The 23,788-nt window shown below is 38.8% G+C and overlaps 2 protein-coding genes across 3 annotated transcripts in view; both read left to right on the top strand.

Moving 5' to 3' along the window:
* LOC126475031 (cholinesterase-like) overlaps positions 1–8,091 on the top strand; it is a 50,006-nt gene extending 41,915 nt beyond the window's left edge. For both annotated transcript variants that reach the window (XM_050102575.1, XM_050102574.1), the window contains 2 exons: positions 3,193–3,331; positions 7,793–8,091. In XM_050102575.1, coding sequence (XP_049958532.1) covers positions 3,193–3,331; positions 7,793–7,961 — 308 coding nt within the window. In that variant the 3' untranslated portion in view covers positions 7,962–8,091. The remainder of the gene's footprint in view (positions 1–3,192; positions 3,332–7,792) is intronic.
* A 14,889-nt stretch (positions 8,092–22,980) lies between these two features.
* LOC126475032 (juvenile hormone esterase-like) overlaps positions 22,981–23,788 on the top strand; it is a 62,124-nt gene continuing 61,316 nt past the window's right edge. Inside the window, exon 1 of the mRNA XM_050102576.1 lies at positions 22,981–23,138. Coding sequence (XP_049958533.1) covers positions 23,076–23,138 — 63 coding nt within the window. The 5' untranslated portion in view covers positions 22,981–23,075. The remainder of the gene's footprint in view (positions 23,139–23,788) is intronic.

The following is a 23,788-nucleotide window of genomic DNA, read 5'->3' as shown; positions in this document are numbered from 1 at the left end:
TCTGCACAAGTTGTAAATAGCATTTCTCTCCCTGTATTTTTCCCCTGATATCTTCAGAATTTCAAACAGAGCGTTTGAGTCAACATCGTGAAAAGATTTTCCAAAGTCTACAAAAACTATAAATGTAGGTTTACTTTCCTGTAAACTACGTGTTTTCTAATAAAAGTCGTAGAGTCAGTACTGGCTCGCGTGTTGCTATATTACTCCGGAATCCAGACTTTCTCTAAGGCCAGCTTCTACCAATTTTTCCATTATTGTGCTAAGAATTCGTGCTAGTTTATTGCAACCTTTATCCACTAAAATAATAGTTCGGCAATCTTCACATATGTTAGCGCTTGCTTATTTTGGAATTGTAATTATTAGTCTTCTTAAAGACTGAGGATATTTAGCCTGTCTCATACATCTTGTATACCAGATGTATGGGGGGCTCTCCCAATTATGCAGCCTATATAAATTAACTAGCTAAGGTGTAATGAAATGCAGACTCCATTAGAAATGTCAGTCATCTATATATGATTATGACTTACGTACATACTTTAAATTAATGTGAAGGCCGTTAATAAATCTCACGACCAGAAGGCGTAAATAAAATTGTTAGCTCAATATATAATAACAATTTGTCCATTATATTTGGACTGTTGAGCTCCGTGGCCGTGGATAATGATATTTCACTGTAAAAATACAGCAACCAGCCACTTTTTAATGCGTTTTATTTATTCCAATATGCATTTCGGGTTTGCACCCATCTTCAGCTGGCAAATTACATGGATCTTCAGTTACTACAGTAGTGCAATCTCGACAGCAGTTTGGATGCTGCAGCAGGCCTGTGCAAAAGCAACGATTCAAATCATTTACTTCAATTTCGCGAGTTTAAAGTTACGCACTATCAGTTGTTCATTTTACTTACATTCTCCTCTCCTTGTTTTTTTTTTGGCTTTTCTTCTTTTTTGCAACAACACAAACACTTTTTATCACGTAATTTACACAGGCGCACTGCGTTATCAGCCATGTTGTCGACTGACAGTTTTTGTTCACATACAAACGGTTTATCTATGGACAGAGTTATATTTTACGAAAGTTTTGAGGTTCTAAGATAAGCTACTGTTTTCTAAACATTGACTTGGGTGACAGAAGTATTCTAAGTACGATGTATACAATTTTTTTTGCAGTATTGAAGATAATAAACTAACATAACACATTTATACACAGCAGTAATTCATACATTTACAATATAACAAAGATAGAATTAAGATTTTTATGTTTTATATTATTACATGCATTTGTTGGGTTTATATTAGATTATGTTATTTATTGATTGTGCTTAGTAAGTGGTTTGATAAGTAGAGTGTGGAAGTTTTTCAGAAATATTCGGTTTAGCAGCTCTGTTTGGTCGTTAAGTATGTCAGAAGGGGATACATGTTTATGTGAATAAATTTCGATTTCTTCTAGGAGGTTCATTCTTTTTCCTTTGTTGGCTAGGTGGAGAAATTGTAGGTCTTAAATGCAAATGATATACATGAATGCACTGTTATGAACCCTTATGCACCACGTCTACGAGCACAACCCAACACCCATAAAGTTAACTGTCCCTTACATCCAATTGTTAACTCTCGGAGCAGCCCAACTTATAAAATCAGCAAGAAACTGAATGAGATCCTTAGCAACACATTCAAATTTGAAGAGACATACTCAGTAAAGAACAGTTATGAACAAATTAATTGTCTAAAGGAAAATCAGATTCCTGATACTGCTAGGCTTGCATCACAAACCACTAGACAATCATACCAGTCAAAGAAACATTAGAAATAATTAAAAACAATTTACTTAAACATAAAAATTTGGCATTCCCTGAAATATATGAATTCATTGATCTATTAACACTAGTATTTCTTTTAATAACAAAATGTACCAGCAGGAAGAGGGCCTGGCTATGGGTAGCTGCCTCACCAGTTTGCATGCAGATATTTTCATCAATAACTTAGAATGTAAATTTTTTAAAGAAGTCCCCCAGATAGTAAACAAGATAATTTATTACAAAAGGTATGTTGATGGTATAATAATCTTATTTGATGGCACAGCAGAAGAAATTGATAACCTTGCAAAAGAAATGAATAAAATGCATCAGAACATCATCTTCACTGTGGAACACCAAACAGAAGTAGTTTTAAATTTTCTGGATCTCTGCATAAGTAGCTCCAACAACAAACACAAATTTCAAGTATACAGGAAACCAACATACACAGATAACACAATTAATAAATCATCCTGCCACCCGGATAAACATAAGACGGCTTCATACAGAGCAATGCTAAACAGAATGCACAAAATACCACTAGAACCAGCTGACCAAATAGAAGAACTAAACACCATCAAAGCAATCGCTTACAATAATGGTTACAATCCAAAATTAATAGATGAACTAAACTCTAAGATAAATCCCCACATATACAAATACAATAACAAAACAACATTAAAGAATACCACAACACAGCCAAAAGAAAATTTGTAGGAAAGCTGTCATATAAAATAGCAAACCTGTTCCGAGGAACAGATATCAAAATCAGCTACTATACAAATAACAAAATAAGGGACAATGCTATCCATAACATTAAAAATAATACCAAACTGTACAATCAATCAGGAATATACAAACTTAACTGCAACTCATGTCCAAAAACATACATAGACCAAACAGAGAGAAACTTCAGCATACGGTTTCGAGAACACATGGATGCTCTTCGTTTAAAAAACTTAAATAAATCCACATTCGCCCAACATGTAGCAGAAGCAGAACATCAAGTAACAGACATATCCCACAATCTACAAGTTCTCCACCCAGCCAACAAAGGAAAAAGAATGAACCTCCTAGAAGAAATCGAAATTTATTCACATAAACATGCATCCCCTTCTGACATACTTAAAGACCTAACAGAGCTGCTAAACCTTCAGCTATGGCACTAATATGCTCTAAATTGTTAATTCTCCGGTATGACGGTTAAATAAGAAAATATGTGTCAAGGGTCGCGATTGATCCGAAAATGCTTTGGAATGACGCTTCGAGAATGCCGTGATGAGTTCAGTGTTTTCAGCGGAAGTGAAATACGGATGCTTAGTATCTAGCTTCAGGATATGCATGCAAAGATAGCTATCATAAATAATATCTCGAAGGACTAACAATAATTTGTGTTGCAGGCGTTGCACACGCTGGAGAGTTACAATTCCTCTTCATGCGGAATGGCGTCGATGTTGATTATAACCTTGATCCGGATTCAGAAGAGGAACATGTACGCAGAAATATGTTACGGCTTTGGACCAATTTTGGAAAATATGGGTAAGGATGATAAAAATCTCCCAGGCTATTAAAACAACACATAAGTTATATTACTGCATATCGTATTGTTCATCAGCTTACGTAAACAGAGAAACGTAAATGAAAGTGATTTTTTCACAATATCAGTAGTTATTCAGACAGAAGAGTATAGCCAGCCAGAGTGGCCAAGCGGTTCTAGGCACTACAGTGTGGAACCGCGCGAACGCTACGGTCGCAGGTTCGAATCCTGCCTCGGGCATGGATGTGTGTGATGTCCTTAGGTTACTTACGTTTAAGTAGTTCTAGTTCTAGGGGACTGATGACCTCAGAAGTTAAGTCCCATAGTGCTCAGAGCCATTTGAACCATTTGAACAGAAGAGTATTTCTTGTGTTTAGAGAAGACAAAGATGACTACTGTGGTTGTTCCTCTATGTATTACTACTAAACACCTTTAGGCATCACTTTAAATCTTACTTAGAACAATCGCAATCTAATTACTCTTGCCCTTCCCTCCTTTTCGCGACCCTCAGTACCAAAATTTAGGTCTGTATCCGGGCTTCGACCTCAGTCTCTCGTCGTTACAGGCGTCTTTTTCATCCGATCTTGTCAATGATTCAGAAGCTGCAATTGCTTGAAATTCGATACTAACATAGTTATTTCTTAGCTTAATGAAACTTGTCACAATCATCCTCCTGCAGTCAGTGTATATGAATTTTATTCCTTTTATTCACAAATGTCTCAACAACATTTGGTGGATTTATGACAGTTAACCTGTTTCACCACTAGTGAGTCGTCATTAGCTACAGCATGTAAATGACGATTTGACAGACCACTGTTACAGCAATATACTGATTCCGATGACTTATTAGTGTCAAAACAGGTTAATTGTAATAAATTTACGATATGCGCTCAAGACATTTGGCATAAAAGATTGTATTTGTCTACTTTTCACATGCCCTTCCTTCTCTGTTTATCCGTTCCTTATTTTTACAGCTGATGCCTTGTATCATACCCTTAAAAAACTCTTCTTTTGTGAACTTGACATTATAAATATTTAGAATTAATTTGCGTAAAGTACAGCGTTACGTTTCCTAGTTAGCGTTCTATGTGACAAGGCGTTGGTAATCACGATTACTTGCAGATTAAATAAAACCATGTATTCAGCCTACTTTACGTCGAAGGTAATTTTCTCTGCATAACGCATGGGCTCCGATGAACACAAATTTATAGACTGTATGTTTTGCAGATATATTTGTAGAGAGATTTCACGAAACCGAATATTTCCGTCTTGCCCCATTCGACCTTATATTAGACTAGCCACTGCAGCTGTTTCCACAGTAACTTCTGTTGTCTCCTAGTGCGGATTTGATTGGGTTGTTTAGTAAAAAAAGGAAAATTTTGAGATGAGCATTACACTTAGCAATGATGATTCACTACTACATCTGTGGGTAAATTTCAGTAATTTGCACAAGAAAGAGTTTGTCTCAGTATCAACACCTTTGAAACACTTCGGACGTCTTTCCACCACACACTACTGCCACACTCTAAACTAGAAAACACCTTCCAGTTCAAGCTGTTTAGGTTCTTGTATGTAACTCTTCCACTGTCACATAATAAATACCACGCCGACAGCGCTACTGCGTGCGTGTGCCAATGATGTCCCAGCGTCGAAAACAAGATGTTGGACTACTGTGCTCGGTCAGATGTCCACATCATGTAGCTATGGAGGAACACCAAAGCGAGGAGAACTTTAAGTCGTACTGTTACGTCATTATTCTCAGAAAACAAGCACGATTATAATATTCAAAATATGTACTTTTAATGGACCAGAGACACAGTGTTACTGACGTTCACAGATTAAAACAGGAAATAAAGAAAGTTTGCTGACGAAGCAATCTGCACGTACAAAATGAGTTCAGAGGCACTGCTACGAACGTTCTGTATCGAATAAAAAACAACGGACACAAATAAAAACCTAAAATTTTTAAAGAACAAAGAAAAGTAAGCATAAGTACTTTACTGCAGAGAAAATGGACTAAGATACAAAAAAAATCGATTTCGGGTTACCAATCCGTGCTTCACCCAGAAAAAATTCTAATTTTAATCCAAATTTCAACATTCAGTCGTTACGTTTGTATCGTGTAGTTTTAAGTATGTGGCACTTGCCATAACTAATATTACGTTTGAACAATTGATAAGAGTAAAAGTTAAATTACTGCTACAGCGCCATTCTCATCTGCTTTTGCGTAAAAGATTGTTGTTTGGTCTTATTTTAGAATGAAACTAAATAAATATCATCAATTTTCCAACTGACTTTATGATGTAACTATGAATTAGCCGCGGTCTATGAAAAAGTCCTACCTCTAGACAATAATGGTATTCCTTATGTTAGACACAAGGCCTCACTCAAGGCAGGAGAAGTAAGTTTAGCTGCGTTTTAATTTTGTGAAAGTGTTAACATAAGTTTCAGAATCAGGAAAATAAGAGACTAAAATAGAAAATGCTCGCGAAGAGGATATGACTCAAGGTTTTCTTTATGGGAGTGGTAGGGGATTTCCTGCAAGGTTTAGGAGGTAGACGCAACTATTTCAAACTTACTGTGCGAAGTGGTGTTTTCCTGCTGTGAGACATTCTTTAAGATGACCAACGTAAAATTTTTCGGGTCTAAGGCCACAATGACGCTTTCTTCCGCTATTTCCACTCTAACCCAAAAGGAACATTGTTCTGTAATAGTCATCATGGTAGGTATAAACAAAAGCTGTAAATGGTAGATCCGTTGAGTTACAGAAGCAAAAATAGGGATTGAGGTAAACATGGATGTACTATCTTGATATCATATATGAGCAGCTGTCCAAATGAGTAGCTCAAGCTGATACTGAGGGTTGACAAAAATATGGGAACATCAAAAAGACAACACACTACCACGTCCAGTATGTTGCAGGAAACCCATTAGCATTCAATACAGCTTCCAGTCGTCCCGGAGTGGATAAATACTAGTCCTGTTTGTTTTTCTAGGGACTCTTATAGGCTACCATTCTTCCTGCAAAACAGTGGCAGATGCATGTAAGGATGGTTAGGTGGGTAGCGATCGCGCACTCTTCTCTCCACAGCAGACCACAAGTACTCAGTAATATTGAGGTCTGGTGACTGTGGTTGCCAAGGGAGATCCGACACATCATAGTAGTGATCAAAAAGCGCTTCCCGCCCCGTGCGAACTGTGTGAACAGGGACTAAGTCGTCTTAAAACACAGCAGCGTCATCTGGGAGCAAGTATTGTACCGCTGGATGGGACTGATCGGCCAAAATGGTCACATAATCCTTGGCAGTGATCCCACCTTGCCGAGTATCCATGGGACGCATGTAATACCCCAATAAAACTGCTAAAACCATCATTGAACCCCCACCATGTTTCACTCTTGGGACGTAAACTCAGATAGAAGATGGAAACAATGTGCAACATGACTCATATGACCAAATGACTTTCTTTCGTTGCTCCACACTTCAGGTTTTATGGCATCAACACCACAGTTTCTAGGGAATTTCCTTCTCTGATTAGCAGCTTTGGAATTCCAGTTCACTGTGCTATATTGCGTCTTATTGTTCGTCCCTCTCCTCTTTCATGGCCGTCCGTCAGCATCACTCAACAAACACTTCCGTCTACGCTGTAGGTTAGCGGATGTTGTTCTCCTGCTTTCGCTCTATCCGTTATAAATCTTACGTACGGCATTTCTTGACACTCCAAACACGTAAGCTACCTTGGTTACGGAAGAAGCCTCTATGAAAGCACTAGCAATATGCCAACTCTCAAATGAATTTTCTGCTATGTACTGTACTTACAACTACGCAAAACACAGTTCTGACCTCGTTGACGTGTGCAGTGTACTGTGGACGTTGCATAGTTGCCCTTCGTGGTCAAATACAACAGTGCAACGCGCAGGCTTGAATAACATCTGCATTTATGTTCAAGCACGAAGTTCTCTCACTGTTTCCAGATTTTTGTCCAATATCGGTACATCTATATCTGTACTCCTCAAGCCAACATAGGGTGTGTGGCGGAGGGTAATATGTGTGTCTCACTCCCCCCCCCCCCCCGCCCCTCTCTCCAACGGTCACCACTTTTCCAGCTGGGAGTAGTTAGCGGGATGTACGAATGCCTTTATGCTTTCATGTTATGTTGAATCTTTCTAATTTTAACATAGTATTCTCACGTTGGAGATATGCGTAGGAGAACCTCCCTCTAGGAACGTATGTTCTCTAAACTTCAACAGTAAACAACACTGGTGCACAATGCCTTTCTTGCAGATTCTCCATTAGACTCACTTGATCATCTGTGTGACGTTTACGTGTTTACTAAATGAACTTGTAGCAAAAAGCGCTGTCCTTATTTGTGTTTGTATCTCCACAATGGTAAATGAAGCAACCACTTCGGTTTGTGTGGGAGCAAGAACCAGGTGCACAATAACCTGTACATTATCTCTACAGGAACCCTACCCCTGAAGCGGATCCTGTGATCTGGCAGCCTTACGACCTGACCAATCGCAGCTACCTGCTGATGCAGGCCAACTTCACTCTGGAGGAAAACAGACTCGCAGAGCGTATGGATTTCTGGAACCAAAATGTACCACTGCTTCCTTACCCTGGAACATTTTGAGGAAACGAGGACATTAAGAAATGCAGCGAATTGTTGGCATCTGTTCTTATTTTCAACTTACTGACAAACTAAAAACGAGATTTAAATCGATGTAAATAAATATTTATGAAATACATTATGTTGATGAGAACCTGTTACAATATGCAGCATTAACTCGTTTTGTTTCCAAATTCTGTTGTATGCCGTCAAAATAACCATCCTTGCTACCTATTTTGCTTTCTGTATCCTATTAACTTCCTTCACTTAGGAAAGCTCTCGCACATTCTTCAGTGTATGGACCCCGATTCTACAAGTGTTTTTAACAACTGTTTAGTTAACGTTAAGCTGTTTCCAGTTAATTCGTCAAAATAAAAAGAATGTATAAATGTACTGTACATATAGTACATGCAGTATCTCGTCATTGTCCATGAAGCGAATTCCAGAACGTTCATGCAACTCTATTCTCGACTACAGTGGTATTGTGGGCGTTGTCGGTTGGGCTTCGAGAAAGATTCAGGTAAGCCAGACTTAATAGCATAACCCTGAATTTCATATGTAGTGCACAGAAAAATATTTAATGGTACCAAGTGCTACTTTTTCCCACGACCGTACATAACTGAAGGAACAATGGAGTTCGACTGTGCTCCTGTTACCAAGCAGACCCTTTGAGACAAAGAAAGAAAGTAGAGTGAAAACTTACTAGAGGAAACAGCTGTGTGAATGGTCATGGGAAATTGTTGCAGACTGAAGATTGGTTACATCCAGATCCATTTTGCGAGGAATGGGTAAAGTGCAAAATTTTTGACTAAGCAAAGTGATAACACATAGGAAAAGTGAATAGCACATAAAGCTGCTAAAGGTTTATCAGCTGCGGCTAACTTTATTTTCGGACTTCAGCAGGTACATAGCTGCTCAAATTGTAGAGTATTTACTTAGTACACTGTAGTTTTTACCCACGATTTAAACACATGCCGTATTCGTTGTTGCTCAGAATATTACTCCCAACAGTCAATTTCTTTTTCTACACATGAGCATCTGATAATACAAAATGCTCTATCAAAGCTAATACAATACTGTGACGGAACAGCTTTTTCGTATTTTGCGCTGTAAACTGCCGCTACTTCTTTGGTTGATATCTGTGAATATTTTGACAGACAACTTCATTCTTTGTGCTCTGCTGCAGGTACAGATATACTGCTAGTATAAAACATTTCTTGTGCTCTAACAAAGAGCAGTGCAGAGCCAGAAACCCACTTCCTTACTAATTTAGATGGAGTGGAATTAAGACAGCAGTTAACTTTAAATAGTGAATAATTACCCAAGCATAATACCAGTATCAGCTTTTTACAAACTAAAAATAAATCGTTCAGGATTATTCTCTTTGTGTCTCCTGTCGTTAATATAAATGAACTAATTTGAATATTTCATGGCTTTAGCTAGAAATTTTTTTTCATGGTATAATTTCATATTTGATGTTAAACTACGAAATTTTTGAACTTACGTTACTTGGTACCACGAAGCATTAGTATCATACAATATCTCTGTGTGATAATATTCAGTGACAGACCTTTCATTAATTTTTTTATTATTTCAATTAAAAAATGCTCTTGCTTTTCTTTAGGCAGAAAATATCTTTTCGCTGTACGTTCTGTTATCAGGATAAGTTCAATTCATTCCTGAAATTAAGAGTCGGGACGTCTTAATTTCAGTTTAACGCATCTTTGCTTTATTAGACTTACATATATAAAGGAAGTCAATGATAGTGAATGACCGACAAGTTATAACCCACAATAAAGCAATAAAAATTATAAGCGAAAAAAGGAACTACGACTAGTGCCGTATCACTTAAAATATTTATAAAATTTCCGCCTGTAACTTAGTAAAACTGACTTAATTTTCAGAATTTGACAATCAAAAATATCATTCTTGGAGATGTGCACCATCTGCAACTAAACGAAAAACAGTTTATTATCTGCCATATGAGATTATCTTCTTCTAGTTATAAATCATCTTCAGTGACGTGTAATACAATAAATGAATTATGTAGTAGTTACAATATGTTACCATATTACATTTCGTCAAGTTTTTCTCTTACTTTTCAGATTAGAAACAACTTCTGTAGCACAAATGTAGTGATGTTAAATTATCGTTTGATGTTACTTACGATTTAAAGTGCTTTTAGTCCTTACTGATACACCTGTGTGGTCCTTGAGATGTGTTCATTCGGTCCTTATGCTCCAGGTGGCCGATTTCCTACGTTTTCCAACGCACATTTGTTATGATAACTCACTTACACTTTTTATTTTGCGATCTGTACGTACTGAGCGTAGTGTTGCCAAACATTGCTGTGTGTTTATCTTCCGTCTTTTGTTTGCGTTGAGTGAGTGGTTTAATTTTTTCGTTTGTTTTGTGTGTGTGTGTCGGTATTTGTGAGAGCGTGTTTTCATTTCTTGTTAACTAATAAGTGGATATTTGTGTGTGTGTGTGTGTGTGTCTCAGAGAGAGAGAGAGAGAGAGAGAGAGAGCCTGAAAGGAAGGAAGGGAGATCGAGGTCATTACAGACAGAGCACAATCTCAGATTGTGACTAGGACTGGGAAGCAAATTGGCCATGCCCTTTCAAAGAAACTATCCCAGTCTTAACGCTGGTTTGAATCGTTGTCCTCCCAAATGCAAGTCCAGTCTGTTTGTTATTGTTTTTGTGGCTAACATGGTCAGGGAATTATTACTTACATTTATGAGGTCATTAATTACTTTATTATTCATTGTATGTGTGGTTTTATGGGAAAGTTCTCTTGTAATGGCAGAAGCTTTTCGTTGTGTTCTTCAATCTAATACTTTTCATATTTTGTTCCATGTTGGATGGTTCATGTCCGTGTTTTAGCATGTGTTCGGCGAATGTGGAATGGCCACTTTCATACTTCCACCTTCTCATAGGTTCTTTATACCTGGTTTTTAAATTTATGCCTGTCATCGCCAGATATACTGATTCACATACTTTTCATTCTAACTGGTATGTACCTGCTTCTTGGTTTGTCTGTTGCTGTTTGTAAATGTGATCTGAGTGTGTTTCTTGTTCTCTAAGCAATGGGTGATGCATGTTTCTTTAATATATTTCATGTCGTGTGTGTTAATTTGTGTTTGTATGTTAAAGTGTACCATTTTTTTCAGTTAGTCATGTCGTGTGTTATTGCTTTATGCTTTTGCGTGTGCTGTAGGATCTGTGGAGTTCTTTGGTGCTTGTGTTCTGTGTTCAGATGTTCAAATGTGTGTGAAATCTTATGGGACTTAGCTGCTACGGTCATGAGTCCCTAAGCTTACACACTACCTAACCTAAATTATCCTAAGAACAAACACACACACCCATGCCCGAGGGAGGACTCGAACCTCCGCCGGGACCAGCCGCACAGTCCATGACTGCAGCGCCTGAGACCGCTCGGCTAATCCCGCGCGGCCTGGTGTTCTGTGCTTGTATTTATTTTTCTTAGTTGAATTTTTGGTTGAGTCTTTGTACTGTATGGGTGTTGCAACCATTGTTTCTGGCTACAAGATGGATTGTTTGTAAATCTTTTTCGTTGTTTGATTTGCTGAGTGCGACATTATTTAGTCTATGTAACATGTGTCATAGGGCTGCCAATTTTGATTTTGTGGGTGGTTAGATGAAGCACATATCATTGCATCTGTGGGTGTTGGCTTCCTGAAGATGTCAAAAGTTTGCATATTGCTGTCTCTCTTACTTGATATATCCAAGAAATGTATTTGCTTTTATGGTACTTTTCCACAGTGAGCTGAATGTTTTTATGTATATTATTTATGGATGTATGGTATTTATCTATTTTCTCGATTGGTTAATCTCCCATACAGATTATGCCATTATATTAGCCACAAAACCAATAAAAAATAGAAATATGTTGCATAACCAAAGTATATAATTAATGTATCTACCTCCCCCCTTGAAGCTGGTTGTCTGTCTGTGTCTCTCTCCTTCCACTCTGTCTCTCTCTCTCTCTCTTTCTCCCTAACATACACATACACACCCAAATATCCACTAGTTAATTAAAAAATAAAAATAAAAATCTCCCACAAGGAATGACACATAAGAAAATACACATACACACACACAACAAATTAAAAAATCAAATCACTCACACAACACAAGCAAGAGACGGAAGATAAAAACACAGTAACAGTTGGCTACCCTACACTCTGTAAACACACATACACAGATCGCAAAATGAAAAATGAAAGAAAGGTGCTATAATAAATTTGCGTGGAAAAATGGTGGAAATAGGCCAGGTGCAGGCTAAATGAACACATATCAGGGACCACACAAATGGACTAAATGGCTCTGAGCACTATGGGACTCAACTGCTGAGATCATTAGTCCCCTAGAACTTAGAACTAGTTAAACCTAAGTAACCTAAGGACATCACACACATCCATGCCCGAGGCAGGATTCGAAATTGCGACCGTAGCGGTCTCATGGTTCCAGACTGCAGCGCCAGAACCGCGCGGCCACTTCGGCCGGCACAAATGGACTACCACTGACTTACAACACTGGTAATCGTAACACCAAACGATAATTTAACATCACAATATTTGTGCTACAAAAGTTGTTTGTAATCTGAAATACAAGTGAAAAACATGAAAAAATGTAACATAGTAACCTACTGTAACTACTATATAATACCTTTGTTATATTTATAAAAAGAAACATGCATTACAGGTCACTGAAGATGCTTCACAAATAAAAGAAGCGATATGCGTAAGCCATATAAACTGCCTTCCATTTAGTTGTGAATACAGAACACACCTCCATGACTTCTTAAGCAACTAAGGAACGAAGGAAAACGAAAAAATGACGATAACGCAGCCATGTCAGGCATTTCCCGCCAAGTTATACAACAGTTTCAAGGATATCCATCTCAGACTCCACAAGACCATTCAACACATCAGATTTAATTAGACTTGCAAAATGAATAACGCAATTGCAAGTTAAATTAATGTAATTGACAGAAACAGCTCTTTAGTAGCACCATGAACGAAATTATTTACACGGCAGACTTGGTTAATACTACTAAATTCATGCTTAATAGAATGTTGGATGATATACACATCGAGTTATCTGTATTTATTAGCAACAAAACAATGATGATCAACATAATACATAACACTGAACAAATCACACCAATAACACTGGAATATACGCTGAACAAATGCAAGCAGAACATCAGAACCCTCTCTACGAAAAACAATCAGAAACAAAAACTCAACAAAGTACAACACACACACCACCACAAATTTCACCTGTAACCAATAAACCTCAGAGAAACAGAATTATTAGAGAAAGGAACACATACATTAGAGAACGGGCTCAACCACATCAGCACAAAACTAGATAACCACTACATAGAAAATCTGATTATAAAAACAGAAATTATCCTGGCAGAGGAAGAGAAACAAAATAATAACACTGTAATTAGTGGGCTAACAGAATAAGTGAAGAAAGAATTGAAAATTATAATCACCATGGAAAAGAAAGAGCAAAACAGGAAATTTCAAACACGAAACAACACCACCAACCAATTAAAAGAAAAACTACAATCTGACAACATTATAGTCACAACAGATGATAAAGGGAACAGAACAGCACTGGTCAATAAAGAACGATATACAGGGTGGTCCATTGATCGTGACCGGGCCAAATATTCACGAAATAAGCGTCAAACGAAAAAAACTACAAAGAACGAAACTTGTCTAGCTCGGAGGGAGAAACCACATGGCGCTATGGTTGGTCCACTAGATGGCGCTGCCGTAGGTCAAACGAATATCAACTGCGTTTTTTAAAATAGGAACCCACATTTTTATTACATATTCGTGTAGTACCTAAAGAAATATGAAAGACTGAGTTGGACCACTTTTTTCGCTTTGTGATAGATGGCGCTGTAATAATCACAAACATATGGCACACAATTTTAGACGCACAGTTGGTAACAGGTAGGTTTTTTAAATTAAAATACAGCACGTAGGTACGTTCGACCATTTTATTTCGGTTGTTCCAATGTTGATACATGTACCTTTGTGAACTTATCATTTCTGAGAACGCATGCTGTTACAGCGTGATTACCTGTAAATAAAATGTTCTAACGTACCTACGTTCTGTATTTTAACTTAAAAAACCTACCTGTTACCAACTGTCCGTCTAAAATTGTGAGCCATACGTTTGTGACTATTACAGCGCCATCTATCACAAAGCGAAAAAAGTGGTCGAATTAGAACATTCATATTTCCTTACGTACTACACGAATATGTAATAAAAAATAGGAGTTCCTATTTTAAAAAAAGGAGTTGATATCCGTTTGACCCATGGCAGTGCCATCTAGCCGGCCAACCATAGCGCCATCTAGTTTCCCCCTTCAAGTTAGACGAGTTTCGTTCTTTGTAGCTTTTTCGTTTGATGATTATTTCGTGAGATATTTGGCCCAGTCACTATCAAAGGACCACCCTGAATATGGGGAAAATTAAATAACTTATCCCCTGTGAAAACATCATGAATCTGAAATATAATCCCACAGCACATTTACAGACATTCAAAAGAAACTATCTCAGAGATATCAAACGCATACTCACACACAAACAAAAACGACACATCGCACAGAAGAACCCAAAATCACCAACTCAGGTGCAAACCTGTGATTCACAAGCTCCATTTTCCATTGAGGCCTGCTATTAATTTCATGAATGTACCATCATACTATGGGGCAAAACATACGAAGAAAATCATAATGCATCACTGTGAAATGAAGAGCAGTAGAAAAATGGAAGCTACAAATGAACTCATAACACAATTGAATACTTACACATTCTGCAAACAACATCACTCATATCTTTGGTCGTAGAGAATGCGTACATCTAGGTACCCACTAAAGACACAATAATTTTATAGATGAAAGCCTAGTGACATACAACAAACTTCCCATAGACAATATCGTTGAAATAACCAAAACCCTTAGAACAATCGCGTACCAAAATTGCTTCCAGTCTGAAAAAGAATTCTGCTTACAAAAAGATGTGCTTCCAATGGGATCCACAATGACAGGATAACTGCCAAACATATTTATCAGTCACAAGAAAACGCAATCGTCAATAAAGTCACCATAAAGGAAGGATACAAAGTTGTTTACTCGTACAGGTATGTTGATGACGTACTCTGAATGCAACATGAACCGACTCAGAAAACAGAAGAGCACCAATCAGGCATGAAATGGAAAATGAGCGTTTGGCGTCATTGGAAGAGAGGCCCCTTATAGGGCAGATCCGGCCGCCTTGGTGCAGAACTTATTACATTCGACGTCACATTGGGCGACCTGCGCGCCAAATGGCAATGAAATGATGATGAAGAGAACACTACGCCTAGTCCCTCAGCGGAAAAAATCCCCGACACAGACGGAACTCGAACCCGGGCCTGTAGGACGCAGTCCGTCACTCTGAGCACTGAGCTATAGGGGCGGGCACCAATCAGACATGAACAGTATACACGAAATATCCAATTCATCACAGAAAAAGAAACACAAATGCAAGTACATTTCTTGGATATAAACATAAAGAGAGACAATAATGAGCATACATTTCATATCTTCAGAAAGTCAACAGTCACAGATGCAAATACGTATGCTTCACCCTACCACCAAAAAATATCAAAATTAGCAGCTCTACGACAAATGTTACACAGACTGCATAATATCCCACTCAGCAGTGAAAACTATTGAAAAGAATTACAAACAATACATCTCATAGCCAGAAACAATGGTTACAATGCCCATTTAACACAAATACTCGACCAAAAAATCAAAACACTACTAAATAAAAATTAAAACAAACATAGAAAACAAGCACCAAAGAACACCACAGACCCTACAACACACAAAGAGGCACAAAGCAATAACACTCATGACATCACTAACAAGGAAAAAGGTACACTTTAGCATAGAAACAAAAATCAACACACAGGACACCAAATATATTAAGGACACAGGGATTACACATTGCTTACAGAACATGAAACACACGCCAGTGATATCGACTAACAACAACAGATAAGCCAGATAAATACCAAGGAGCAGGTATATACTGATTAGAATAAAAATAATGTGAATCAGTATATCTGGGGATGACAGCCATGAATTGCAAAACAAGGTATGAAGAACATATGAAAGCTGGAAGTATGAAAAGAGCCATTCTACCTTTGCCAAACACCTTTTAAAACATAACATGAATCATCAAACATGGAACAAGACACGAAAATTATTAGAGTGAACTGTGACAGCAAAAGGTCCTGCCATTACGCGAAAACTTTTACATAAAAAGAGTCATTGCAATGAAAAAGAAAATAATTAATGACCAAATCAAAGTACGTAATAATTCCCTGATCATGTTAGCCACAGAAACAATAACGAACAGAACTCTGAAACATAATCATACAGTTAATGAATGAATCTCCCTCCCTCTGTTCTCCTTATCTCTCTCTCTCTCTCTCTCTCTCTCTCACACACACACACACACACACACACACACATATATATATATATATATATATATATATATATATATATATATATATATATATGGAAATATCGAACCACACATCCAACACAAACAAAAGACAGAAAGACAGAAGGTAAACACAGTCACAGTTAGCAACACTGCACTCTGTAAACAAGTCCAAACACTTGGACTAATGTGTAATAACAACAATGGAAATCATATGTAACACCAAACGAAAATTTAACGTCACGATACTGATTCTACGAAAGTTGTTACCAATCGGAAAAACAAGAGAAAAACATAACAAAATGTAACATAGTAACGCATTGTTACACATTATTATACGTATATAAAGAAATATGTATTAACGTCCATTACAGACGCTTCACAAATAAATGAACGACACGCATAAGGCAGATAACAAACTGACTTCCTTATAGTTCCATAGACAGAACACACATCCATGAATTTTGAAGCAACTCAGGACAACAGGAAATGAAAAAATTACGAATGTGTCTGCTTCAAGAAAAATTATTTATTGAAAGTCTGTCTTAGGCGGTAACGTTAGAAGGGAACTGAGGCCCAATTATGTCTCATTCAATTCACAACTGCTTTTGTAAAAAGTCAAGAATGGTAATAATAGTGTTAACTGCTACTTACTTCAAAACTGAAAAAGAAGCTCGGCCCACAGTTAACACGGAGGCATCCTTTTGGTATTTTAGATGATCGTGAAAAGAAATGAAAATTTCTTTCAGAATAATTGCATTGATCGGACTTTGTGACAAACACAGGTCAGCTTGTTCTATTGAATGTAATAAGCAAATAGCAACTACATACAAACTGGAGTTTAAAATGATAATGAACGAAACGAAAAGTTACCGTATTTAACCATTTCACTTTCACTGGACAAAACTAACTTTTGTTTCGATTTGTAATGAAAAGATTCTTTTGGATGTATCCTCGTCACTGCAGATCAGTTTCATTAGAACTATCTGACATTTCTTCTGCGAACACTCAAAGATCCCGAGGTTGTTAGCCATGTGGCATCACTCTGTAGTAGGCCGCAGCAGTCTTAAAAAGGTTATGCAGGCTAAACACTTGCATAATTTTGCAACTGGTCACTGCAACAAATCTGGCGCAGTGTTCTGCAGTGCAGTGGTCTACTGTGGCCTTGGTCAGGTTAGCTCCTTGCTGCAGCATAAAGCAAATTTTCGCAGCAGCTGTCTGAGGGGAACTGAGCTCTGTCACATCAAACCCATCCAAGGCAAGTATCTGTACCCCCAGTTCAGTCAGTAGTTTCATTCCGTTGGTGCCGTGCAATCGACCGGCGCAGTCTCCACATCAGCCATCAATCGCGTGTGCTGACCAGCAGCTACAGCATCATCCTGTAATACGTCAACTAGGTGAATCAGCTTGTCTACGAGCCCTTTGCTGGTTTTGATGATTTCGGGCCACGCTGATGTCTCTCATTGGGTGACATCGGCCGACACTCCAGCCAGGCTTCGGAAACCATGGATTCGATGCGGAATGTCTGAATGTTGCTGCCAGCCATAGAAACCGAACACAGTGCTCCAGATGTTTCAGTCTGATGAATGGTTTGAACCAACACCCTTCACCACTCACGTATCCCTTGGGTATGATGTAAGGTCTTTCGGATATGTATATGAACAAAATATTCTCCGGTTTTCAGCTGCGTCAAGTGGTTATACATCTATGAGATTTTGGTGGAATGCTCTTCTGATATTTTCGAGTGGGAACTGATTGTTCTAATTCGTGTGGTGCTACCGGTTTCCAGACAATTGCGCATAAAGCAGTGATTCTGTCCTGCATTTCCCGCATCTTCATCTCATTTCTTTTTTTTTTTTTCTTTTTTTTTTTTTTATTCATCAGTCTCCTGAGTGGTTTGATGCAGCCTACCACGAATTCCTCTTGTATGCCAACCTCTTCGTCTCAAAGTAGCCCTTGCAAAATTCGTTCTCAATTATTTACTGGATGAATTCCAGTCTCTATCCTCCTCTTCTGTTTTCGCTCTCTAAAGCTCTTTTATTACCATGGAAGTCATCTACCGATATTTTAACAGATGTTCTAACACCTTGTCGCTTCTCGCCGTCAGTGTTTTCCACATATTCCTTTCCTCTCCCATTCTGCACAGAGCCTCCTCATTCCTCACCTTGTCAGTGCAACTAATTTTCAACAATCGACTGTAGCACATCTCAGGTGCTTCGATTCTCTTGTATTCCGGTTTACCCATGGTCCACGTTTCGTTACCATACAATACTAGGCTTCAGAAATATATTATCACAAATTTCTTCCTCAAATTACGACCTATGTTTGATACTTGTAGACGTATCTTGGCCAGGAATGTCATTTTTGACAGTGCTAGTCTGATTTTGACATCCTCCTTCCGACATTTGTTATTTTGCTGCCTAGGTTGCAGAATTTCGTAACTTCATCTACTTCGTGACCATCAAGCCTGATGTTAAGTTCCTCGCTGTACTCATTTCTGATACTCCTCATTACTTTCGTCGTTCTTCGATTTACTCCCAAGCCATATTTTGTACTCATTAGACTGTTCAATGCATTCAGCAGAACACGTAATTCTTCTTCACTTTCTCACTGGATAGCAGTGTCATCAGCGAATCATATCATTGATATCGTTTCACCTTGATTTATAATTCCAATCCTGAACCAATCATATATTTCTATCATTCCTTCTTCGATGTATAGATTGAACAGTAGTGGCGAAAGACTACATCCCTCTCACAGCCTTCTTAATTCGAGCACTTCGTTCTTCGTCGTCCGTTCTTATTTTATTCCCTCTTGTCTCTTATACGTATGGTATATTACCCGTCTCTCCCTGTAGCTTACCCCTATTTTTCTCAGAATTTCTTACATCTTATACCATTTTACATTCTAGAACGGTTTTCCCAGGTTTATCTTTCTTTAGTCTTGATTCCGTCATCAATCGCAATGTAATAATTGCCTCTCTGGTGCCTTTACCTTTCCGAAATCCAAGCTGATCGTCATCTAACAAATTCTCCATTTTCTTCTCCATTTTTCTGTGTATTGTTCTTGCCAGGAGCTTGGACACATGAACCGTTTGCTGATTGTGCAATAAATTGCCCACTTTTCAGCTCTTGCTGTCTTCGGAATTGTGTGGATAATATGATTCCGAAAGTCAGATGGTATGTTGCCAGCCTAAATAGTCGTTTTGTTGCCACTTCCACCAATGATTTTAGAAATTTTGATGGAATGTTATCTGTTTCTTCTGACTTGTATGATCTTAAGTCCTCCAAAGCTCTCTTAAATTTTGCCTCTAAGACTAAATCCCCTATTGCTTCCAAATAGACTCCTGTTTCCAGAATGAGATTTTCACTCTGCAGCGGAGTCTCGGTCGGGCACACAGTTTTAATCTACCAGGAAGTTTCATATCAGCGCACACTCCACTGCAGAGTGAAAATCTCATTCTGGAAACATCCCCCAGGCTGTGGCTAAGCCATGTCTCCGCAGTATCCTTTCTTTCAGGAGTGCTAGTTCTGCAAGGTTCGCAGGAGAGCTTCTGTAAAGTTTGGAAGGTAGGAGACGAAATACTGGCAGAAGTAAAGCTGTGAGTACCGGGCGTGAGTCGTGCTTCGGTAGCTCAGATGGTAGAGCACTTTTCCGCGAAAGGCAAAGATCCCGAGTTCGAGTCTCGGTCGGGCACACAGTTTTAATCTACCAAGAAGTTTCATATCAGCGCACACTCCGCTGCAGAGTGAAAATCTCATTCTGGAAACATCCCCCAGGCTGTGGCTAAGCCATGTCTCCGCAGTATCCTTTCTTTCAGGAGTGCTAGTTCTGCAAGTTTCGCAGGAGAGCTTCTGTAAAATTTGGAAGGTAGGAGACGAGATACTGGCAGAAGTAAAGCTGTGAGTACCGGGCGTGAGTCGTGCTTCGGAAGCTCATATGGTAGAGCACTTGCTCGCGAAAGGCAAAGGTCCCGAGTTCGAGTCTCGGTCGGGCACACAGTTTTAATCTGCCAGGAAATTTCAGATTCCTGTTTCTTCCTCTATCACATCAGATAAATCTTGATGTTAACACCCTTGCTTTCAATTTCGCAGAAGGTTATTTTGACTTTTCTATCTACTGAGTCAGTCCATCCGACAATAATTTATTTTTCGATTTCTTCGCATTTGTCATCCAGTCATTTCATCTTAGCTCCCCTGCAGTTTCTATTTATTTCATTCCTTAGGAACTTGTATTTCTGTATTCCTGAATTTCCCTGAACGATTTTGCACTTCCTGCTTTCATCGATCAACTGTGTTACTCCTCCTATCCATGGTTTCTTCGAATTACCTTCTTGTACCTATGTGTTTCTTTCCCACGTCTGTGATTGCCCTTCTTAGAGATGTCCATTACTCTTCAACTGTACGGCCTACTGAGTTATCCCTTTTTGCTGTATCTAAAGCGTTGGAGAACTTCAGGCGCATCACGTCTTTCCTTACTACTTCCGTATTCCACTTCATTCCGTATTGATTCTTCCTAACTGATCTCTTGAATTTCGGGCTACTCTTCATAGCTACTATATTGTGATCTAAGTCTATATCCGCTCCTGTGTATGCTTTAATATCCAGTGTCTTATTTCGGAATCTCTGTGTGACCATGATGTAATCTAACTGAAATCTTCCCGTATCTGTCGGCCTTTTTTGAGTATACCTGCTGCTCTTGTGATTCTTGAACAGAGTATTCCCTATTACAGGCAGAAATATATACAGAACTCGATTATTCTTTCTCCTCTCGCATTCCTTGTGCCAAGCCTATACTCTCCTGTAACCTTTTGCTCTACTGATTCCCCTACAGCTGAATTTCTGTTCCCTGTGACTATTAGATGTTGATCTCCCTTTTCGTATTGTAATACCCTTTCAATATCCTCAAAATCTTTATCTCTTCATCTCCATAGCTTATTTAATGAGGGATTCCACTCTTCGCTGATAACACTGATGTTAGGGAATGAAATTGACATCCATGTTCTGTTACTTGATCAACCGCGGTTTTCTCTGGATATCAATGTAGGAGGCAGCACTCACCTTCAGTGCAGCTTTGTCCTGCCAGTCACACTTCCTATCCGTCATAATTCTGTCCGCAGCCACGTGGTATTTTGTTAACACTGGCACGTTGGGGCCTACATTATCTCTCACAGGCCACATGAGCTGCCATATTCTTACTGAAGGCCTGAAGATTAACGTGTTGTAATACTCCTTCCGAAGTCGATTAGCTTCGGTCGCAGAAAACCATACAGTGGATAATTCAAAGTTTTTACAATCCGCTACCGAAGCAATGTGCTTGGGGATAACCTATGAATACTCCCACTAATCTCTAAACAAAACTATTCAAATACAGTTAGATAGTTGCATTACCACATACAGAAGAATATCCTACAGAACCTCGTACACTCGAAGAAAAGTCACGTACTTTGCTTGTTTATTCCGGCATTGCACACTGCTTGATAAAATAAATGAAATACCCAGCAGTGGACGAGGAATCGAAATTAAATATCACTGGCTGAGAGAACGTGTGATTTAATGCAGTGATTACAGAATCGACTGAAACTTACGAGGATTCATGCGCTGATTAAACCTATCCTGAGGAAAGCTGGTCCGCAACTGCTGTATCTGGGCCTTGATATCGTAGAAACTCTTACCTGGATGGAATCGACGTCCAAACTGGCCCCACACATGTTGCGTTGGATACAGATCTGCGGATCTTGCTGGCTACCTCAGCATCACACAGACAGCTCATTGAGAGAGGTAACACGTGAGGATGAGTACTGTACTACTGAATAATGAGGTCGCAGGATGTCCGTAACGTAGCGCTGAGCCATCAGATTTAATCACTGGTGCGGAAGACGTTTCTGGAGTTGAAAACTTTCCACATGAACAGAAACCACCTACAAAATGGTTTCAGTAAGAATGGCTGCAACTAACAAAGAAATATCCCAAAGTATGTAAGCATTCTTCATATAATCAACGAAAGAAATCGAAAAGTGGCAAATGAAGGGAGTTATTACAAATGGCAAGTAAAACTACTCTGACACTCTCCTAGGTACTCTATAAAGTTCTGGCATCATTTCTGTTCCTCCGAACAAAAAGTACCGGAATCAAATTATTTTACAAAACAGATACAGTGAATTACTCGTCTCGTATTATTGTGCCTTTCATTATCACGGTCAGTGAGGCATTCTATCCTTAGCATGTACTTAAGTATGTCGAAAAAATTCGTCTTTCATGTAATGATACATTGGTTCACGCGGAAAAAGTTCTCCTCGGTGCTGATAGAAGATGAGGCGAACAGTCTGAGCGAAACGACTATGACGTGCAGAAACATCTGTCTCGAGAAAACACAATTGCGTTCCAGCAACAGCTGAACGTCTACGCAGCACAATAGCCATTCAGACGGTGACGCCGGCTGGTATCAAAACATCTCATCAATGTGAATAGAGGGGCACGAACGGCGGAAACACACACACCCACACGCACACAAAATGTGTTGTACTTGAAACATATACGCTGATGTTCATTTCTGGAGAGCAGAGGAGGTGTTGAAGAGTTTGCAACATGAGGCCCGTGCTGTTAATTGTAATAACCAGTCTGTTGCTCTGTGCAGCGACCTTCATCAAGGTTGGTTTTCTCACATTTAGTCCATGCTCGCATTTACATTTATGAATAGTTGTAAGAGTTATAACATCCCTGTGTCCTAAACCTTTGGGTCGATCCTAAAGTCAATTCTTGTGATTACCAACGTAGGCTAGCAATGCTACACAGTTAATGGCATGCGTGAATCTGTAGCAAGTACACTTATATTTAGCCAAACAATGTCTACTTTACGCAGTCACATTATGTCTTTCTTGCAGTGGGTTTAGTAGTTAGGTATGTGACTGGAGATAAGTTTTATTTTGGAGCCCTTGAATGACATTAGGTCCAAGACAACTTGAAGCATTTACCTTCAGTATCGAAAGATTACATCCTCGTCGAAAGTCGAAAGAGAGAATGTTTATAGCCACACCACCACGTTTGAGATATTTGATGGAGGAGTTTATTTATAGTGTAAATTGACTTTGTGAAGTTACCGACTCCGACACACAAAGATATCCGCTTGAAGATGTTGGCAGTGTTTGCGTACTGGCATCATGGTGCAGAATCCAGCTAGTCAAGAAAAGTGAAAGCTCTCTGCTGTGCTTTACGTGCTGTTGGTTTTCTGGTTTTCCCTTATTAGAAATTACGAAAACTGAAACACTTTCCGTTAGCAGTGAATGACAGTAGCGTTTCAT

The sequence above is a fragment of the Schistocerca serialis genome, chromosome 4 (genome assembly GCF_023864345.2).
Source record: "Schistocerca serialis cubense isolate TAMUIC-IGC-003099 chromosome 4, iqSchSeri2.2, whole genome shotgun sequence".
Classification (NCBI taxonomy): domain Eukaryota; kingdom Metazoa; phylum Arthropoda; class Insecta; order Orthoptera; family Acrididae; genus Schistocerca; species Schistocerca serialis.
This window is presented reverse-complemented; position numbering and strand designations above follow the sequence as displayed.